Raw genomic sequence first — 21,288 nt, forward strand, 5'->3', positions numbered from 1 at the left:
CATATGATATATATGATAATATAACAGTCTGAAACGGGCTGTTGCATCATAAGCACATTTACATTTATTACTTTAAGTTAGCTTTACTGACAAGACTTTACATTGTGGTGTTGCTTATTTACATAAAGTGGGAACTACTTTGTGTATGTGGGGTAAATCTGACGCACATTAATGTGGCACAGGCACTGATCCTCTGTCAGTTGTTCAATTAGACCCCTAACAGGGATGATATTCACCGCAGGTCAGAAACATCTGTGCTGTCATGAACCTGACAGAGATTGTAATGAGAAAAGTGTTTTGATGATGCCCATCATTTAACTACGGACTGAAAAATGAATGAAACGTTTCAGACTAATAGGTTGAGACGGACATAGAGAGATAGTCGGTTCTCAGTGGGTGCAGCAGTGTATTTATAACTGCAGCTCTTACTCTAATCCTGATAAGAGGCTTTCTCAGCACTGCTCAGTTCCACCTCGTGGAAAACCAACTCAGGCGTGTTTCCATGAAAACAGTAATACTAATACCTCACATTCATCTGTATGTTCATGTGGCAAGTCTTTCATCAGTGAAAAAAAAGATGCACTATGAAAAAAAAGAGAGAGAAAACATTTGAGGTTTATTTCTCTGAAATCCACAGGCATGTATGATCCTCTTCTGAGAATAAAACCAGCAGTGTGTAAACAGATGTCCTTTAACAGCTAACAACAGCGTTTGCACAAACAGCTTTTGATGTTAATGCTGGTAATGAATGTTGTAAGAAGATCTGTGATTTAAAAAAAATGATTCTGCACATTAAAGAAATACAAAATACACACTTTACCCTGTCACATCTTTTAAAAGAACTTGTCACCCACCTCTGGCCCTCCAATTTGCATGTCATGTGTCAGCTGATAATATTGGTAACAACACATCTCATCAGTGTATCAATTGTGATTGGATCTGACCGTAATAAAACCCAGACATGCAGAGAGAAAAAGAGTCATTAGCTCCAAGCAGAATAATAATCAAAACACACTCTGTATCAGGATGGCAATAAAACAAACCAAAAAAAGGGGGTGAAAAGTCATGTTTAAGAGTTTGTGCGATGGCTATAGTAGTGCCCAAAAGTGTCACATGACATCACGGTTGGTTCAGCCATGGTTAATCAGGTTCATTGATTTCATGACGAGTGAATAAACATTGCTTTGTTAAGCACTCTTTGCAAACCTCAGGTCCAGCAGAATGAGCTCCAACGCAAAGAAAACAGACAAAAACCCAAATTATTTCTGATGCTATCTCTTGCTTGGTTGTTCCAGTAGAGATAACCAACCCCTTACTGCAGTCGCTGCTCATTTCACTGATATATTATTGATAATTCTGGGCTGTCTTATGGAAAAAACAATTGGGACCACCAGTCTGAAACATGCACAAACCTCTGTGACTTTCTTCTTACTGGTGGGGCAAATAAAGACAAAACACATTGGCATTGTAGAAATAAAATCAGTTTACAGCAGCTGGGACAGACATATGAAAATAATAAAATATATTATTCTGAAGAACAACAGCAGCACTGTAGTAAGACTGAGCTCATTCATGTCAGTGCTCTCCCTCTGGGCCTTTCATTGTTGCCCGGGGTGTTAAACTGTCCCAGATTCACAGTGTGTGGTCATGGAGTGTGACCCTGACCCACGTTCCTGTCTCTGTGTCCTGCACCAGAGGGACAGAGACCCTCATATGTGGAAAGGGTAGTCCTGCAGGAAGCGCAGCAGAGGCTTTGGGAGCGGCAGCTGGTCGGCACAGTTTGTGTGTCTGTTGATGGTGAGGCGCGTCAGGTGCTGCAGAGAGGGGAAGGCCTCTGGTTTGTGCAGGGGGTGCATCAGCTTCAGAGGCACTCCGCTGTCTTTAGCCATGTGCTTGGCAGCGTCAGGCTTTGTTTGGTGGTGGATGTCATCAGACGACTGGCCCTGCGGCGTGTGGCCCAAGGCCGTGTAGTGCTGTACGAGGCTGAGAACATCTGGGAAGGACTGCAGGTGAGGCAGGCCGGGAGAGATGGAGTCCAGCCAGAAAGAGCCCCTGCTGTACTCTATGCGTACACTGGTGGGTCCACAGCGGGTCTTAACTGACAGGGCCAGCATGTACTGAGGATGACTGCTGTCCCGCACCAGAAATGTACCTTCAGACATTTTTAGGAGAGCTTCCCGAGCTTCACTCGCTGAGATGGAGCCCCAGTACCAGCCTGGGATCAGACACATGGATTGGGTATCAGGTTTTATTTTTACATGAATGTAGTTTTGATGAATGTAGCCATACGAGTGGTGTTACTGGGGGTTGGTGTTAGGTTTGATTCCTAAAATTTTCCCACAATATCAATTATGCAAAGCTATGTTCAGTGCACATATCACCCCTCCCCAAATGTCTACCATATCAGACTGCTGGTGTACCTGAGGTCTGTAGATACTGGAAGGTGGTGGTGATGCAGCGGAGGTCCTCTGCTGGGTCACAGGGTGGAGGAGCAGGATGAGGGTGGCATGAAGCTCCCCGATCCTCATGATGGAAAATGGTCACTGCCCGGGCAACCATTTCTGACTGACAGTAGTCCTGTTAACATACATGACCCACACAGTGTTGGGTTACGAACAAAAAAAATTCTGCAAGCTTATATTGTATTATTTTACTCTGTTCAGTAAAGCAAGTCCTGAGCATTTTATATTGGAGATGTTAAATATATGTTTTGGTTGTCTTTGTCAAAAATGAGCTAAAAAGCACAAAACCAACCAATCACCAAGGTGGAAGATGTACTCAAGTATTTTTACTTGACTAAAAGTACCACAGTGAAGAAATACTCTATTAAAAGTCCTGCATTCAAATATTAAAGTACTTTAAGTACAAAACTAATAGCACTCATTATTCAGAATGTTCCATATTAAAATAATATACATTATATCACTGAATTGTTCTGCTGATGCATTATTATGTACAATGCTGAAATGTGCAAGATGGTAAAAGTGGATTTTTTTATTTTATTTTATTTTATTTTATTTACAAGATATTCTCTCTGGTAGCTCATGTATTTTACCAAGGGACAAAAAGGTCTTATCTTTATCTATAATAATACACTATAATACAATATAATACACTATAATTTATTTGTTGATCATATTTGGTGTTTTTAATTGGAATATGTAAAGTAACTAGTAACTAAAGTAATCAAGTAAATGCAGCGGGGTAAAAAGAATCATAGTAAAGTAGAAATATATAGTAGCAGAAACTGGAAATACTCAAGAAAAGTACAAGTACATCGAAACTGTACATTAGCGCAGTACTTAAATAAATGTAGCCTACTTAGTTACAAAACCAATAAACTAAAACAAAACAAATAAATCTGCTGGTAACAAACAACCCTAATCCACCAAAACACACACACAACACAGAATTAAAAATAACTTGGTCTATAAAAGCTGAAGGCTTACACTTCATTAGGCAGTTACATCATGTAGCCTATATGTGCACAATACAACTCGTGCACAAAAACAGACTTTAAACATGCACAAATATGTCTGTCATTCGTTTAAAATCATCTTACCTCAAATCAGAGAGAATCATAAGGATCCAGTCCAGTTTGATGAACAGTTTAAAACACAGTCCAGTGAATAATCCAGCAGCCTCTCAGTAAATCATTAATAAATCAGTCTCAGATGATGGCGAAAAAAAGAGAAATATTCCTTGTTATCATCTGTTGCAGGAATAAAAACGAGAATAAATAAATATCCCTGTGTGTGCTGTCGGTGTTGAGCTGCAAATGAGAGTGTGAGGTGTGTGTGCTCTATATTCAGTGAAGTGCAGGACAGAAAACAGCTCAGTTCAGTTTGGACTGACGGCGGTTCCAGGAATCTGTTTCCAAGAAAGGTTTTGTGTTTCAGCGCCCGCAGTGACAGACAAGCGGCTGCCAGCAGCTCTATCAATGCACACACTGACAACACACACCACTTCCTGCAACCCTTTCAAAATAAGATGTTGTAATTTTGCTCTTAAGTGGCAATTCTGTGAAGTGCTTTTTATAACATAGGATGACAGTTTATTGGAAAAATGGAGCAGACAGACAAGCTCTTTCTGCTGTGAGTAATGAATGACTTATTTAAAACTTTGTAAATGTGAATTATTCTTTGCTATAAATGAGGTCATGAGTCCAAACTTTCAATTGAAACCCAACCCACTGCAAAATTTTGAGTCTTGAGAAGTTATTTAGTTATTTGGAATTCACTGTTATATCTCGCTTTACATTATACCTTTGAAATAAACAAGAAATAATAAATAAATAAATAAATAAAAATAAACAAAAATAAAAATGCTGCAATTAAAAATAATAATAATACTAATTCTAAAAAACTGGCGATAAGCTTGGCTACTGTCCAAAGAAGCAGGATGAAACATTTCTTAATAATGGGGTGAAAAAAAATTAAAACAATGCTTGCTAAATTCACTTTTATTTTTCATTCGGGCCATGTCAATTGTAATTTCACGGTTATATGGTTTAGATGTACACACTCAGTTACACCTGACTAAAACTAATGCAGTCAACCATGTTTTGAGCCTAACACACAGTCCTGCAATGAATTCCACTTTCACATAGTTTTTGCTGTACATTATCTAGGTGTACCTAATAAACTGGCAACAGAGTGTGTAAGTCTGTATTTATTCATATGAGTAGACTATTAATTCACTTCAAATTAAACACTTTGGGCCTCCACACAAATTAGGCCTATGATTTACTGCTTTAATTTAGTGCAGAATTAAATATGACTGTTTGTAGTTTTTAATATAATTTTATTGTTTCCTCAATTGCCTGTCTTCAACCTTTTATTTTGAAGGCCAACATCCTTACTTCCGGTACTGTTAGAGTTACCTCTGTCTGTATTGCTGCAGCTACCGGCAGTAATTTGTTTAATGTTGCATTTGTGTCCAGTGGGAATACAGCCAGTCCACCTCTACATGTCTGTGTCACACTGTGAAATGATTTCTGACTTTGTATCTTTAGATGACACACGTGCACTTAGTGTCATTTGGTGAATAATGTACAGTTAACCAAACATTAAATTATAAAATAACCTTAACAGCAATAACAGTGATTATTTCTTATTATCCTGAAGAAAATTACCTGTAAACGGTTCATTTGTTTTCCTGGAAAATAACTGAACTGTGTCAGGTCAGAAGTCAGAGTGTCTTCAGAAAGGTTCACCATCACCCACCCAACAGCTCCCATGTCTGCAGATAACGACCACTTGAAAGCTGCCTTTCAGCTCTGAACTGCGTTTCTAGGAAAAAATGTTCACATCAACCGAGTTTCCTGAGAGGTATGAAAGCAGCAGAACTGCACAGCTGAGGGCTTCTGGGTACAGAGACTTCCTGGAAAAGACACACACAACCAATTGACCTCTGCTACTGAGCTGTGATCCCTGCTGCTGCTGCTGGCCTGCATGACTATCACACACACACACACACACACACACACACACACACACATATTCAGAGAGAAATGACGACATAAACACAAGGAAATAAAGAAAATATTTTATTGTAGGACCGTGTAAAACAACAGCCTTCAGCTGAGTGTAGTCAAACCTCGCTCAGGTGACTGAAGAAGGCAACTGTAGATGTGACGTGGATAAATTTGGTAAAAAGTGAACTGTGGGTAAAGCATAGGCTGCCTATACTTAGGCAATATAAAGGCTGTTCCGCCCTAAGACAGAAATTTCATAACCATTTCCTGAACATTGTGAATCAGAATTATTGATACCAGTAAGAATAATAAGCCCCTTAAGTGGAGAGCAGAGAGAGGAGAGGGCAGATGGGAAATGTTGCCATCAACTTGGATAGGAATTGGCAAATGTTAATAATCAAGAAACTAAATTTAAAAGACCCTTTAACCCTTTAATATCAAGTAGTTATCTGTGGTGTCCAAACTGTATGGATTCAACAAAAGAGAAATGACGTGTTAATTAGCCTGCTGATTATTAGAGTGGGGATATTTTGAAACCATTTTTCCTTTTTGATACTGATCTGATACCTGAGCTTGTGTATCGGCCAATACTGAGTACAATTCCAATACAATTGTGTTAAAAACAAAAAAGAGTTGTATACAACTAACTATATATGGATGTGAAATGATCAGGTTAAACCCTTGGTCAAACATACATACAGTGAGTGAATGCCAGAACATTTTCTATTATCCACTGTAAAATATTATCAAACGTTCCGCTATTTACAGAAAAATCAAATCTTCTTCATTGCTCTAAAACAGCAGCTGCCAGAGGCTGTGCAGCACAACTTGCTGTGTGGGCTCCTGTTTCAGAGTGGCGAAAAATAATTGATTTCCGGAAACTGGCCTTTAACCACGTGTGAAACTAGTTTAAAGTTTATTAATAAATTACGCAGAATCGTAATGTTGCACAGAATTGCACACTCACAGATACCCGATCCAGCATTTTAGGCAATAATGGGGGCATTTTTGATACTGTTATCTGTATGGGAACAACATTACTTTAGAGGTGGTGGTAGCCAGATTTTGTTACCCTTGGTGTTTTCAATCTTTATGCTAAGCTAAGCTAAGCTAACAAGCTGCAAGTTGTAGCCTCACACTTAACATACAAACACAAGAGTGGTGTCAGTCTTCTCATCCAACTCTCAGCAAGAAAGTGAATAATTTTCTTTTCCCAAATTTAATTTTCCTGTCATATATTATGTGTACCAGCTTGTTCAAGTCTTAATTAAAGCTTTATATGTTTACAGAGTGACACAATTAAACCCAAGACTCCGTGTTCATTTATGTTTTTCACCATTTCACATTAGGGAAACATTGTAGATGTTTTGTGCCTTAAACACTTTCCCCAAAAATTCAGCCTGACATATTTGGTATCTCTGCAAAGTATTCAATCTCCACTACATTAATTCATTGATTTTCTGTAACCACTTATTCTGTTAGGGGTCGCAGGGGGGCTGGAGCGTATCCCAGCTGACATTGGGTGAGCAGCAGGGTACACCTTGGACAAATCGCTAGACTATCGCAAGGCTGACATATAGCGACAGACAACTATTCACACCTACAGGCAATTTAGAGTCACCAATTTAACTGCATGTCTTTGGACTGTGGAAGGAAACCGGAGTACACAGAGAAAACCCACGCTGATACTGGGAGGACATGCAAACTCCGCACAGAAGAGCTCCCCCACTCCGGTGTTCGAACCAGAGACCCTCTTGCTGTGAGGCAGCAATGCTAACCAGTCACCCTGACTGGATTCAAACTGCCAACACTGTTCTTGTTCAGGTTTGATAAAGCAGTGCCTTTGGTGTATCTTAAAGAGAATTTAAAGTCTTAAATATCACTTTTATAAAATGCCTTTCTTTCACCACAGGAAACAAATATGATTTCTGCTTTATGGTGGATCTATTTTCCCTGTTTGGTGTGTTTTTGTAGGTAAAAAGAAAGGAATGTAAAGAAGCTAAATAGTCAAATAACAAGTCAATTCATAGATATCGTGTTGGTTTGCTTGTGTGCTAGTGTGTAATGCCTTGTGTGTGTGTGTGTGTGTGTGTGTGTGTGTCTGTGTGTGTGTGTGTGTGTGTGTGTGTGTGTTTATAATGTCTAACTTTCTTCCCCGTTCTCCCCGGCACCCTTGATGAGGCGTTTGTTGCCCCTCTTCCCTCCCGGTCCGCGGGGCTTGGCAAAGGCCTGCTTTAAGGTGTGCTCCATTGGGTGGACCTCCTCGTACAGGAAGTCTTCTGTCAGGCCGTCGCCATTGTCTATCTCCATCTACACACACACACACACACACACACACACACACACACACACACAGAATAACACACAGATTATTAGCTTCTCTTCTGCAGACAATTCATTTATAGAGAAATTTTGGTTTACTTGTTTACTGTTTATTTGTTTGTGGTTGTTTTTGGGTGACCTGTACCTTTTTGGTGACCTCCAGCTGGTAGTCTCTCTCCACCTCGTCCAGTAGTCTGTTCTTACAGCTGGAGTACAACATCCGTTCTTTGATACTACAGGTGTAGCCGGGCATCGAATATATGAACACTGGAAGGGAAACAGAGCCGTCACTTAAGCAGCTGATACAAGTATATGCACTTCACTCCCACCTTCTCTAAATGACACACTACACCAGGGGTGAACAGAGGACAAGAACATCCTGTTCTCGAGCAGAGGTGCTATCACTTAACCTTAATCAAACAGGAGTCGGAGTACTTGTGTTGAAAACTAGTCAACAGGAGCTGCTGAGACTCAGAAAAAAGGCCTAATTTTCACTGCATGATACAACTTAACATTTAGTTAAAGGAATACATCACCCACAAATGATCTTTTCCATATCCATTACTCACACTGTGATACACTGAATTCAAAAAGAAAACTTAAACTGCTACTTAAAACACTTCTCCATAGGAGTACTGCGCCTCAGCAAACACTTTCTGGTCATACATTTGTGCATTTTAGTAAATTCAACAAACACTTTCTGGTCATACATTTGTGCATTTTAGTAAATTCAACGTAACACAGTGTAAGCCATTTATATACAAATGATCATTTTCGTGGGTAGAGTATTCCTTTAGGTGCATGTGGTCACTGTGAAAAAGGCCACTGAGTATTTAGTGTCTGAAAGCTGGTTTTTGACCCACTTGGTGTCATTTGAATGAGCCGAATTCATAACATCAACATATAGAGTGCTCCAGGGATGACGTTTTTCTGTAGGCCAGCGTGGAAGTTAGCATCATCCTGGCTCCCTTGTCAAAAAACGTATGGGGTTTTTCCATTGGATAAAGAAACAAGATGAACACCACTTTCATGATTATTGAAGCCTAAATGCAGTCGCCAGAAGTAAAAAGCTAATGTTAGTCTATAAACAAACTACACTACCCTCTCATGACCCAACGTCATTACCATAACAAGACTGTATAGCTGTGTTTGGCCCGGCTCCGCATGATGACATTCTGTAGCATCATTTAGCCACTTGTAAGCAACTGCCATTTTTTTAAACACATAGAAGCTTCAAAGTTCACAAGTGGGGTATTTACTGACTATTTTAGGTAATAGAAAAAAAAGTGAGTCTCTCAAGCTTGCCATATTTCAGACATCTAACCAAAAACCCACTGACTTTGAGACGAGGGAACCGTAAGTGGTAAAATGCATGGTAAAGTCATTTCCAGGTTTTAGGACTCATTCCTGGGGCACTCTATCACCACCTACTAAAGTTGCTATGGTGACATGTTGGTCAACATTTGTCTGTTTACACCCTGAAGATACGACGCAACATTGTCATTCATTTGGAGTATTTATGTGTCCAACCTGACAAATGCGAGTTCATTATATGCTCTTCTTTTTGCTCTGTTTTGGTCTCCAACCACTCCTGAGTGAAATATCTGCCTCTTTAGCTGCTAAATTCAACACTATGTTCACTAGCTAACTGTGTCAGTCTGTCGTCTGGGGCTGGACAGTAGTGTACAGTGGGTTTATCACTGAAAACAGATGCATGCTGCCAGGTGCATCATAGTGGGGGGACAGTGGGACTGATAATACAAGGCTTGTACAGGAAGTCCAATGGGAGGGAGGCCCGAAAAGGCCTGGCGTGAAAAGTTTGGTTTTGGCTGCCATTTTGTATTTCTTAGTAATTAGTGCCATCACTAAGTTAAAATTGGCTGACTGAATCAGTTGAAAGACTGAACTTTGTATAAAAAATAGAGGAAGCTCTCTGAGGCCCCTCCCACATCTTAAAAGTGCAAAATGGTTTAGTCCAGCCGGCACTAGAATTTGTCTGTAAATGCAGCTAGAGCCCAGTGAGTGACTGCTAATGCTACTGGAGCACCAACATACACTTTTATGTCTTTCCCCATGAAAGAAATCCGTGGTAAAAAAAATTTTAAAAGAAAAGAAAAGGAAAGGGCAAGAAAGCAAACTTATATATATCAAAAGGTGTGTGAAAGAGACATGGATCAAGAGAGGAAGGGCGGGGGGCCCACAGAGACTGCTCAAGCACAGGGCCAGGAATTTGGTGCTGCACCCCTGCACGCTGCTGTTGGTAATGAGGTTGATAAGAGCAGTGAGACTGAACCAAAACAATCAAGTTGTGGGCAATAAAACCAGAAACAATGAGCTTAAAGATGCTAAAATGCCGAAGAGAGTCGAGTAATAGTTTCCTGTGGTTTTGCTTTCACATCACACATCGTCACATGTCCCAGAGACGTAAAACACAGATTAATCCAGCGTTAAGCGTGGGGTGGGGACCCACATGGTGCCACTTGACAAAGGCGTGAGGTTATGGATGATTTTCTGTAAGATTCACATGCAGCTCTCTTTTGTCTCTTGAAAACAGAAAGCTAAATACATATCTTTATGATACCTGATAAGAAGAAAACTTTATGTTACTTTCCCTCCGTGCAATTAGTGCAGTGAGGCTGTGTATACTGACCCAGCGCCTCCTGCAGCTGACCCTGGTGGGAATGTTTGAAGATAAAGAAGTGGTATCTGGGTGAATCTGTGGGAATCCTGTAGGGAAGCTCACGGGTCTCTGTCGGTTTGGTGTGAACCAGCTCAATGGTCTCTTTCTCTACATCCAGCCTCTGCAACACCACATACACAAACAAGCTCTGTTCAGGGGTCAAAGTCACGCACGGCCGATTTACTGCATTTTACTGACAAACACTGGCACACAGTTTGTTCCAACAATATCCTGACAACTTGTTTTTCATTTACAGGGTACATGTTATATACTGCACGCTATGAAAATAAAGGTTCTCTGTTCCATCTCACCAGCTGTATGTAGTTGATGCGTCTCTGCTTGAGTTGCTGCAGAGCTCGTTTGGCCTCTTCTTGTAACGGGAATGCAAGACCTTGAAGTGTTTGTGCCCTTTTGTCTAAGCCGAACTCCATCGTAACCTGCAGGATAAAAGAAACATAGAAGACTAAGTGTCGATATGTCCACACATGTGACAGAAAATAAAATGCCAGTGAGTCAAACAGATGTAACAAACCCTCGCTCGTGCTGTTGGAGTCCCAACCCGTCTGCGTTCATCCTGTCGACATAAGAGACAGTTTTATATCTCTCCTTCACGCACACACAGTAGAGTTTGTGAAATAGGAAAATCTACGTACCCACACAACCTTGTCCTACAGAAAGGAAGTAGAAATACAGGATGAGAACACATAATGTACATATGTGGTTTATATCATATTCAGACAGTTTGTTTAAACTTCACCTCTGTGACTTTAATTCGTTGTAGTTCCTGCTCGGCTGCTGTGAGTGGAGCCGGGGAGCAGCTGGAGGACATGTGTCGCAGGTATCCCTGGAAGCACAGGTCGTCCTGCACACAGCCACACAAACACAACGGTACTTTATCACCAACAGTTGAAGATTCATTGATCATTGATTAATTCATTGATCAATTACCATGCACGCTGGACAGGATTTACTCACTTCAACTGTGCCAAATATTTCATCTTTAATGTGACCTCCTCCAAACTCTTTCTTCAGTGTGGCACGGGTCGCTGCATACACCATCTTCTGCCTCACCTAACGGGTGCCGGGACAGACAGACAGACAGGATGATGTCATATAATATAGGTTATAATAAGTGTTATTTCACTGTGATGTTTGAACTTCATTGTGCAGACTGATGAAGGTGCAGAGACACTAGAGGGCTGTTTTTTTTTACAACAATATGCTGAAAGGGAAAGTTTCTCTGTGCTCACGTGAAATCTGAGTTTAAGCCGTTTACATACCAGCAGGATTTTGTGACATCACAACTACAGTTTGGAAGCCAGTCACATCAGAATGCAACATACACAACTATATTGTGGAAACCTGAAACCTTCAACATGCACACATGGAGAATGGACTTTACATGTAGTAGGAGACATCCTGAACAATATCTGAATAGTAATAGATTTGGGGTTTTCCAATGAGGGAGGAGTAGATATAATCTTATATATAGATTTTTTTACAAGTTGTTTTTTATTAAGAGCTGCAACGCTTACTGAGTTAGTGGTCGACTATCAAAATTAACTAATTTTACTAATAATAACTACTAATCAATTAGTTTAGTTTATTTAGTTTATAAAGGACAATATGCACTTACATTACTCATTCATAAGAATTAAAGATGTGTACCAGATTTAGCAGAGAAGCTAATTTCCATCTGTAGTCCTCATTTGTATAATCAAGAAAAAAAAAGTCAAACTTCTCTGATTCCAGCAGCTTAAATGTGAATATTTTCTGGTGTTCTTTACTTCTCTATGACAGTAAGCTAAATATCTTTGGGTTGTGGACAAAACATGACATTTGGGGACGTCATATTGGGCTTTGGGAAACACGGATTGACATTTTTCACCATTGTCTGACATTTTATAGACCAAACAACTAATCAAAAAAACAACTGAGAGATTCATCAACAATGAAAATAATTGATAGTTGCAGCCCTGTCATTCACAAATTATTATTCAAGGTAGAGTACTTTATATTCTCTTAGACACAATGGTGTTTTCTAAATCAAAGGTATCGTTAAACATAATTGGGCTATCATTGAGAGTGATACTTTGTTGAGAAAAGTCTTTCTTGAACCCCCATTTTTTCTTTCAGATGCGCCCTCACGCGTAGGGACAGACATGCGTTCACATCTTCCAGCAGACAAAAAAAGGACTTGGTTATCCAAACCTTTTGGCACTTTTAAATGTATGCATTGCCCTCACTGCGACAACTTCATGCAAACTAAACAATCTATTGATGTTAACACAAACAGAACTTATAAACTAAATGATTTCTACATAGGCCGTACAAAAGGAATCGCCTTGCTGAGCATAAATGTGCCATTAGAGCAAAAAATTGCAACTACCTCTTTAGACATTTCAGTGAATTTCATAATGCTAATGATTCATTATTACATATAGAGGGCCATATAATGTCATGCCATTATATAGGTCATGTGATGGCCTCTGATTGGTTCCTGCCACTAGGTGGGGTCATACCTGTATTATATGGTTTGAAAGCCCTGACACGGACCTGCAGTGGTCGAAACATGTTGGCTCTTTGAATGATTTAGCCACTACAATAAAGGCTTTTTAATATTTCCTTCCTCATTTTTCTATAATTTTTCTGAGTTCCTGGATTGCCTTCCTGTCGATCCCGTTGTTTTTATTTAGTTTCTGTTCTGTTCAGTTACTTTGGATAGGAATTGTAATTTAAAGGTAGAATGATGTAACTACAGAATAAATATATTGGATGTGTTAAAGGCAGGCGTTGTGTAATACCATATCACCAATAAATCATAATGCCTTTCTTAAAAATTTTAGCCAAGACCAGCAATTCTACAGGTTGCTTTGTTGGTTGGTTAGTCCCAAAAAATTTCCCCACCCTTTGGCCACAGTTTTTGCCCATGTTCGCTTTCATGCTGGGACCCAGCCCCAGCATGAAACTGGGGCCCAGTGTTGCAGTTATTGTTACTATCATTCAATAATAATAATTATTATTATGTGAGCCTAAACTTATTTTAACATTTTTTTCAAGGGTCCTACTGATATTCTTTTTTTTTTAGTTTATGACAACTTAAAAAAGATTTGTAGGTTTTAAAAAAAAAATATATATATATACAATCACTATGGTTGCAGACTTTGAATAACTAAATGTGATCAGTGACAACATGTCAATCGGCCGGTCCAGACATACTGGTGATTGGTCAGGTGACCAGGCGATGAAGATCCACTCGTATCCCTGTGCGTTCTGGGAGTCCAGACGGTAGAGGATGTAGCAGGGCTCCTGAGGCGTGAGCAGAGGAAGCAGGAACTGATCGTAATCCTTATCCCAGCTGTGTACTGGCTCTCTGTATGAATCTAACACCAGCTCCTCTGCAGACAAAAAACACCAATCAGCAAACTTATCTGAGGACTTAGACTGAGTCACCTGAAAGCTTACGTGTGTCAAATCTCGTTTACCATTTCTGATGACAATCTTCATTATTCTGATGGCACCTCCTCTCGCTCGGGCCAGAAACTCTTTCAGCTCGGATGTTGCTAAAGTAACCAGATATAAGGCAGACAAGTCAAAACTGAGGATGGGGGGTTGAAAGCAAGTGAGACAGAGTTGGGTAGGGGAAGAACCTGAGACTCCACTTCAGGGAGAAAATTTGATCCACTGCCAGATAGTCACGCCATCACCTACAGTGACTCGGACAGGGCATGTATGTACCAAAAGAACCCCTGAGGGGGTGATGCGATCAGCCTCATTTTCCTCCAATTTTCACACCTATGAATGGTAGTTTAATACGGGAAACCAGATTTAGCTTTTTATTGCACTGCCTGCCTCTCCCTCACCATGGTTACCAAACACAGCGGACTCATAAATGATGTAAGATCAGGTGAGAAAGGTGAGAGAGGTATGCTCCTGCCAACCCGTCCCCCAATGCTCCAATTACCAAATGCCATAACACACATGTAGCTCTTAAACTATCCATAAATACCTGTGGGGCCTAAATGTCATAAACACTGGTATCACAACATAGAAGACTTAACTGTGAATCAGTCTTACAATATACAGGCTTAAATTTTTAAACATGTGTAGCCTTTACAGTCCAGTTATTTAGACCCACAGGTTTATCAAAGTAAAGAGACCACTTTAAGATCTTAAAAGAGGATGTCAGAGAATATAATCAGTGAGGTTGTGAGGATGTGTTAGAAGCTATGGCACAGCTCAGAAGAAAATTTAAAAAGCACTTAAACTAAATTAAGAAACAACTACACTAACACACAAAAACACTCAGATTTAAGAAAATTTTACTTAAAGAAATAAACTCACCATTAATTCCAGTTTGGTGTGACATCTTTTGGCCGTCAGCTTCACACTCCTTTCATGCAAGAAGAACCAGGTCCAGGTCTCTGTGTCCTCGCTCCTCTTGCTCAGCAGGTAGGCTGCCTCTCCACTGATGGCAGACAGATGGACCCATGCGCATCAGTGACATAAACGCCTCGAGGGTGACTCGGGAGATTCCTAACACTTGAAACACAATCTGCGGAACTGTGGCTGATGAGTAATAACGTGCCTGTCAGTGGATATGCCACCCTAACCACTGATCTAAAACTCTTTGCGTATCGATGACCACAACTTTAAAGGTCTCGGTGGGGGGGGCCGTCTCCCAAGTCACACACTGTCCTGTACTGTACTGTGTGTGAGGCCATGTAGAAATCCACCGCTTATGAAATCAGGGGGTCAGTACAGTGTTTTCAGATGCTGTCAGTGCGCCACATGTAATGACATTTTATCACTCATTCACAGAGAGTGACCGATCACCTCAGGCAGATGGCATCATCTCAAATTTCAGCCACCTGGTCACAGAAATGTGACACCGAACGACAATCTGACCGCTACATTTCAACATTGTTCAATAGCTACCTGATCAACACCAGCATGCTTTAAAATATGAGGATGTGAGGTAACTTATGCCAGGATCAGCGACAGTCTTACACTCTGTGGGGCCCAGGCAAAAAAGCCAATGGGGGCCTGGTTAGGGTTAATGTGATCTTCAACAAATGTAATGCCATTTTAACAACAGAATAATAATATGTTAAATTTACAAAATAATTCCTTTTTTTCTTTAAATTTACACTTATTTGTTTAATCAAGTTTGTTGAAAAGTTACTTAGCTGTTAAGCTAATGCTAGCTAACATTAGCTCACTAATTATGTTAATATTAGGGAGCTAATGTTAGCTAAGCATTAGCTTGCTAATTAGCCTCAGCTTACCGTTGTTTTTGCAACTTCAAATGTTGTACGAGGTTGGAAAATGATGCGCTTTCATCTGTAATTTTAGACCAGCATGTTTCGTACTGCAATTTGTTTTTTGTTGACAAATGTGTAGTTTTTGTATTCAAACAAGACATCTTTGGTATCATTTTTCCAACTGGTGCAACGTTTGTTCTCCCTGGTTCTCTCCTGCAAATTGGCTAGGTGTGGTTGGATCGATTCAAACAAAGTAGATCTGGGGAATTAAGTGTTGATTAGCTGGGAATTAAAGTTGTAAATGTTAGCTGATTTGGGAAATAAAGAAAATTATTTGATTACTTGCGCAATTTAAAAAAATAATGTACTTTTTAATCTTGGGACTCTGGGGAAGGTATTTAGTACTTTCGAATCAAAAAGCTCTAGATCGGGGTGCCTGGTGGCTCGGTGGGTGGAGCAGGCGCCCTGTGTATGGGGGCAGTGTCCTTGCTGCAGCAGCCTTGGGTTCGGCTCCAGCCTTCGGCCCCTTGCTGCATGTCGTCCCCTCTCTCTGCCCCCTTCACACGTAAAACTTCGTCATTAAAGGCAAAAAGCTCAAAACAATTCTCTTAAAAAAAGCTCTAGTCCAAGTCACGCGGCATTGGTGTTAAAATCCAAGTCATGCAGCAAGTCTTTTTTGATCTTGTCAAGTCAAGCCTAAAGTCATGAAATTTGTGACTCAAGTCTGACTCGATAGTCCAGGTCACGTGACTTGAGTCCACATTTCTACATCTGAGTATTTGATAAACCATCTGTCATACGGGAGCTAGAAGGGGCCTCACTAAAGGGTTTTTTGGGGCGGTGCTGCACTGTATAGTGCTTTATGGGAGATTAAAGGGGGTTTATATTCGCCATTGCAAAATGTGCCAATATCAGCGGCCATCAAGGGCCCTTTTTACTATTTATTTTGGGGGGCCCAAGGCATTAGCATGGTTTGCCTCTCCTGACAGTGCGCCCCTGGCCAAGATATAAACAGCTTTTATCCCAGCGTGTGAGGTGAAAAGCTCCAGATGATTTGTGTGAACACTAGAGGAGTTGGCTCCTGAACAATCAGCACTAATGGAGCCATTACTGACAAACACACAAACTCATCACGCTAACACACACAGGATAGTACAGTATGTATGTAGGTGGGCGTGACAGAGAGTTGAGTCTGTGCTAAATGCTCAAACTATCTCACTTTATTTCTCTCCTTCCACACATCTTCCATACACACACACACACACACACACACACACATACGGAGGGAGGTGAGAGAAAGATAAGTGTGTACCTGTGAGGTTACCTGTGATGGGATCATCCATTATTCACTCAGTGGTGAGTACACAACCCAAGCATCTATACATTATTCAGCAGAACCCCCACCCCCCTCCTCTACTTCAGGAAGACACACTTTATGTGCACACACACAAAAAAGAAAAAAACCCATTCATTAAATTGATTAAAACTGACTGCGTTCCTCTCACGCTTGCATGTGTGTTCACAGGTTCGTTTACTGACTGAGTGAACTCGTGTTTGCGTCTGTTAAGTGAGCTCCTGTGAGCGTAGCGTCATTGTTCTGAGAAGCACCAACATACTAATCCTTTAATTATCTGAAAAAGACACATTTATAAAGACTCTGTATTACTCATCCTGTTTAAGGTTGTAATCATTCATATACAATGAGCAACTTGGGAAATCTTGTTGATATCAGTCTGTTTTATTGGAGAAACTGTGAAAGATATATATATTTTCTCAGTGAATGTGACGCATGTATTGGTATGAAGCTTATAAGTCAAATGAAATAAATCTAATCTGCAAGTAGCGTGAAAATCAATGAATTGCTTTTGTTTTTTCAAGCAAAAATGAACTTTACCCAGTTACAGTTATTGTGAGGATTTGCTGCTTGTCTTTGTCTTATGTGATAGTAAACTGAATAACTTTTAATTTAACTGTAAATAACTTTTGTGTTCTGTTGGTCAGATAAAACAAAATTATACAAAGAAGTCACTTTGGGCTTTAGGTAATTGTGATTCATATTTTTCCCCATTCTCTGACACTTTGTTTTTTCAAACAACAAAAGTACAAACATAAAAAAACAGTCAGATTAATCACTATTATAAATAACCATTAGTCTCAGCCCTTGTACTGTACATCAAGATTCATCTGGTGTATGATATGACTGAGGATGTCAACAAAGAAAAAAAACAGTAGCTCTTATTTTTATCAAAAACACTTTAATATCAAATATTCAAACAATAAAAACACTAGTTATTAAAGAAGCAGTGTGGAGGAGTTAGTGGCATCGAGCAGTGACAACTGCAGATTGCAACCAGCTGAAACTTCTCCAGTGTGCCAAGCGTGAACTCCTGGTTAGATTCCTTTAGTGTTCATTGTTTAGGTTTTTACCAGGACCCAAATTTCCTGCAGAGGTCTCTTTCTCTCCAAAACAAATGGAACAGGTGACTAAAGCCAGTAAAAACACTAAAAAAGGCAGTTTCACATTACAAATCAGTATTTCTCTGATGCTATTTTACATGTTGCATGTATTTTACTGTTAGCCCAGCACCTGCAAATGCGTGCTCACTTTTTTCTCTGATAACTAAAGACCCAGAAGGTCAGGAGGTTTTATGCGGGAGTTCAATTATTCGCAGATGTCTCTTCCTCCAAAACAAACAGACTCAGTGATTTAAACTGGTAAAAACATTCAATAAAACAGTTTCATGTTAAAAATCTGTTTTTCCAAAGGGGCAGCTAATTATGGTGGCCAATGTGAAAAATGGGAATGGCTCTATCTAGAGCCAGTGTTTGGTTTGTCCATTCTGAGCTACTGTAAAAACATGGCAGTGCAACATGGTGGACTCCATGGACGAGGACCTGCTTCCTATGAAGATATGAACAGCTTATTCTAAGGTAACAAACACTTTTTTTCATCCTGACCATCCTGATGACGCTAGCTCAACATTTTCTTTTGCGCTCTGTATCAGTCGGCGCCGCCCCAAACACTTTCCAGAAATTCTCTAGTTGGGGCCAATCAGGGATATGCACCGTAGTTGACAGCGTAAACAGTCTATCAGGGCCTGTGCTTTAGATGATGATGTAAAATGCAAGCCGCAGCTCGCAGAACAGTGATAGCAGCTCCCCAAAGAAACAGGCGCTAACTCTAACAGAAATAGTGTCAGTAACAACAATTAAACAAGAACAAGAGTATGCACTTGTGGAGTTCCTCAGAGGAAAAGATGTTTTCGCTATTCTTCTAACTGAATTTGACAAAAGCTTGATTTGTCAGCTGGCTCTGTTGGTGTTGAAGAAGATGTTCCCCGGTGTTTTGAAGGAGTTTGTCCGTTAAGGTGAGAACTCCGCCCACTGAAAGTGTTTGAGGAGGCACCGAGTCCAGACTGATACAGAGAGCGAAACAGAATGCTACATTTATGTCATTAGGATGGTCTTACCAGGCTGATTATAAACTAAAGAAAAATATCCTTATTATATCATATATCATTTCTGCCAATAGGTTCCCCTAAATCCTTCACATTGGACCTTTAACTAGTTAAATTTCACATAAAATATCAAGACATAGGTTTAAAATGTTAATGAAATGTAGTGTAACTATATTGTAAAAAAACAAACAAACAAAAAACAGAGGTAGCAGCATAAACCCTTTTAAATGTTTAAAAATACTGCTGGTAAAAACTTTAAAATGTTTTGTCTCTGATAAACTATCAGGCCATGAGGTTCTTAATAGACCAAGGAAGCCAGTCCAACACATCCCGATTTGTTTAACAACCAGGACTCACTTTGGCAACGTCCCTCTATGAGTCGTCAATACACGGGAGCCAAAATGTCTGTTAGGAGAACAGGAAGGAAATAATGAATTAGCATTTTGTTTATAGCAGTTTGTCCAAAAGCAGCAGCTCCTGTCATGATGAGTTTGATCTCACCATGTTAGTGCAGGCACTGGCAAACGTCATGTATCTGGGGTTAAACTGCAGAGTGTTGATGGGTCCTGGATGTTTCCCGTCCAACACAGCCACCTTCATCCCACTCTCAGTGCTCCAAACATGGACTCTGCCGTCCTCTGAGCCTGCAAAACAACACACATTTTAATACAGTCACAACCAAGATATTACAGGAAGAGGCCAGAACAATAACACAGATGTGTTCAGGCTTACCAATCATGACAAACTGAGAGTCAGGAGTGAAACAGGCCTCCAGAGAGATGCCTTTACTGTTGTTGTAGCCCTGCAAATAAGCAAAGACAGGAAACACCTTCAAGTAATCATACTAATATGCAGACAGGTGTGATTTAATTACTGCGTGTCTCTTACAGAAAAAGTGTGCAGCACAGATCCATTGAAAGCATTCAGGACACGAATCATCCCTGCGTTGGTGGAGATGAGAATCTGCTTCCCATCGTTACTGAATTTGAGTCCAGTCCAGTCACAGACGCGATTAAACCTCGTCTCAAAGGAGGCAAAGGGACCCTTTTCACAGAGAGATTAATGTTATATGAATACAGTGCAACAGAGAAAACATTAAAACAGGTGTGTGACAGTCAAATCCCACTAAAACACTAAAACCTAACACAGTTTTTACCTTGTCAAAAGCACGAAGGTCGTATAGTTTAATGGCCTGTGATTCCACCCCTGCAGCAAATATCAGCCCATCAGGGTCAAAGGAACAAACAGGTTTCCCCAGTGGATTGGTCAAACCCTGAAACACAAACACACACAAATAAATCCACAGAAAAAAGAGAAGCTGCTACAGGAAATCTGGGTTTTGATAGAGATATTGTAAAAGTAATGCCACTATATTTCAACCTTACTAATTAAAGCTCAGATAGGAAGTTTAATTGTGGCTTCACTGGGCAAAAATCCCATTATAAACTATAAGCACATTGTATTTCAAGTGGTCTGAAAGCAATTTACGATATGCAAAGAGCATTTACGTAGCCAACGTCAGCAAGAGCCTCAAATCACAGTCTGTCCTCCACCTCACACCCCACCGTGCTGGGGGGAGAGCGGGCAGCAGCTCTGGAGACGGACACCCAATCTGTGGCCATGGCAACGCTAACCCAGTCAGGGCAAACACAAGGTCTGGGGGACCAGACAGCGCCAACTCCCTGCTGGATCAACAGGTTAGATCTGGCGCTGTCGCTGGCAACCAGTCTGCTGTCACACCAGGCACTGGGGGGTTACGCTGGCAGAATTCGAGGTGAGGTGACTAGCTAGCTAATTCTTGGCTCATTCGTGTTATGATTAACAGAGAGAGAGCAGGGCAAGAAGAGGCTGAGTAAATGTGCTGTGTGCAAGGCTATAATGAAATCAGATTAAATGAATCAATGTATGGCAAACACTGGGTCACTGTATGACGCATGTGCATATGTCATAGTCTCCAAAGGGTCCCCTTGCTGTGGAAGACATCCTGCCTCGTTCTTGTGCCAAAGACGTCGCGTCCCAGTGGCTCCAAGGACTACAGACCTGTGGCATTGACCTCCCACATCATGAAGACCCTGGAGAGACTCGTCT

General features: G+C 40.5%; 2 protein-coding genes across 4 annotated transcripts in view; both read right to left on the reverse strand.

The window, feature by feature from the left end:
- Positions 1-598: 598 nt before the first annotated feature.
- On the reverse strand, positions 599-3,886 carry LOC126385974 (cytokine-inducible SH2-containing protein-like). Its single transcript, XM_050038031.1, has 3 exons — positions 3,563-3,886; positions 2,421-2,577; positions 599-2,215 (listed from the first exon to the last, which is right to left on the reverse strand). Exons 2-3 carry the CDS (start codon positions 2,557-2,559, stop codon positions 1,710-1,712), a joined length of 645 nt encoding a protein of 214 aa, XP_049893988.1. The 5' UTR covers positions 2,560-2,577; positions 3,563-3,886; the 3' UTR covers positions 599-1,709.
- A 1,655-nt stretch (positions 3,887-5,541) lies between these two features.
- Positions 5,542-21,288, reverse strand: part of LOC126386231 (WD repeat-containing protein 82-like) — a 19,588-nt gene continuing 3,841 nt past the window's right edge. Inside the window, exons 5-17 of one of the 3 annotated variants that reach the window (XM_050038436.1) lie at positions 20,357-20,473; positions 20,089-20,244; positions 19,933-20,002; positions 19,702-19,844; positions 13,698-13,871; positions 11,454-11,549; positions 11,236-11,340; positions 11,132-11,146; positions 11,011-11,052; positions 10,790-10,915; positions 10,449-10,599; positions 7,944-8,065; positions 5,542-7,786 (exon numbers count right to left, since the gene is read on the reverse strand). In XM_050038436.1, the coding sequence (XP_049894393.1) occupies positions 7,619-7,786; positions 7,944-8,065; positions 10,449-10,599; positions 10,790-10,915; positions 11,011-11,052; positions 11,132-11,146; positions 11,236-11,340; positions 11,454-11,549; positions 13,698-13,871; positions 19,702-19,844; positions 19,933-20,002; positions 20,089-20,244; positions 20,357-20,473 (1,485 nt within the window). In that variant the 3' untranslated portion in view covers positions 5,542-7,618. Of the gene's footprint in view, positions 7,787-7,943; positions 8,066-10,448; positions 10,600-10,789; positions 10,916-11,010; positions 11,053-11,131; positions 11,147-11,235; positions 11,341-11,453; positions 11,550-13,697; positions 13,877-13,963; positions 14,042-14,822; positions 14,961-18,815; positions 19,606-19,701; positions 19,845-19,932; positions 20,003-20,088; positions 20,245-20,356; positions 20,474-21,288 lie in introns of those variants that run through there. The other 2 variants (XM_050038434.1, XM_050038435.1) reach the window with 2 other exon arrangements.

This window comes from Epinephelus moara, chromosome 24 (assembly GCF_006386435.1).
Source record: "Epinephelus moara isolate mb chromosome 24, YSFRI_EMoa_1.0, whole genome shotgun sequence".
NCBI lineage: Eukaryota > Metazoa > Chordata > Actinopteri > Perciformes > Serranidae > Epinephelus > Epinephelus moara.

Coding starts and splice junctions, on each gene's coding strand:
- LOC126385974 (XM_050038031.1), bottom strand. CDS start 2,559: ATGGTTGCCCGGGCAGTGACCATTTTCCATCATGAGGATCGGGGAGCT. Junction 2,216..2,420: donor CCAGTATCTACAGACCTCAG/GTACACCAGCAG, acceptor GTCTGATCCCAG/GCTGGTACTGGGGCTCCATC.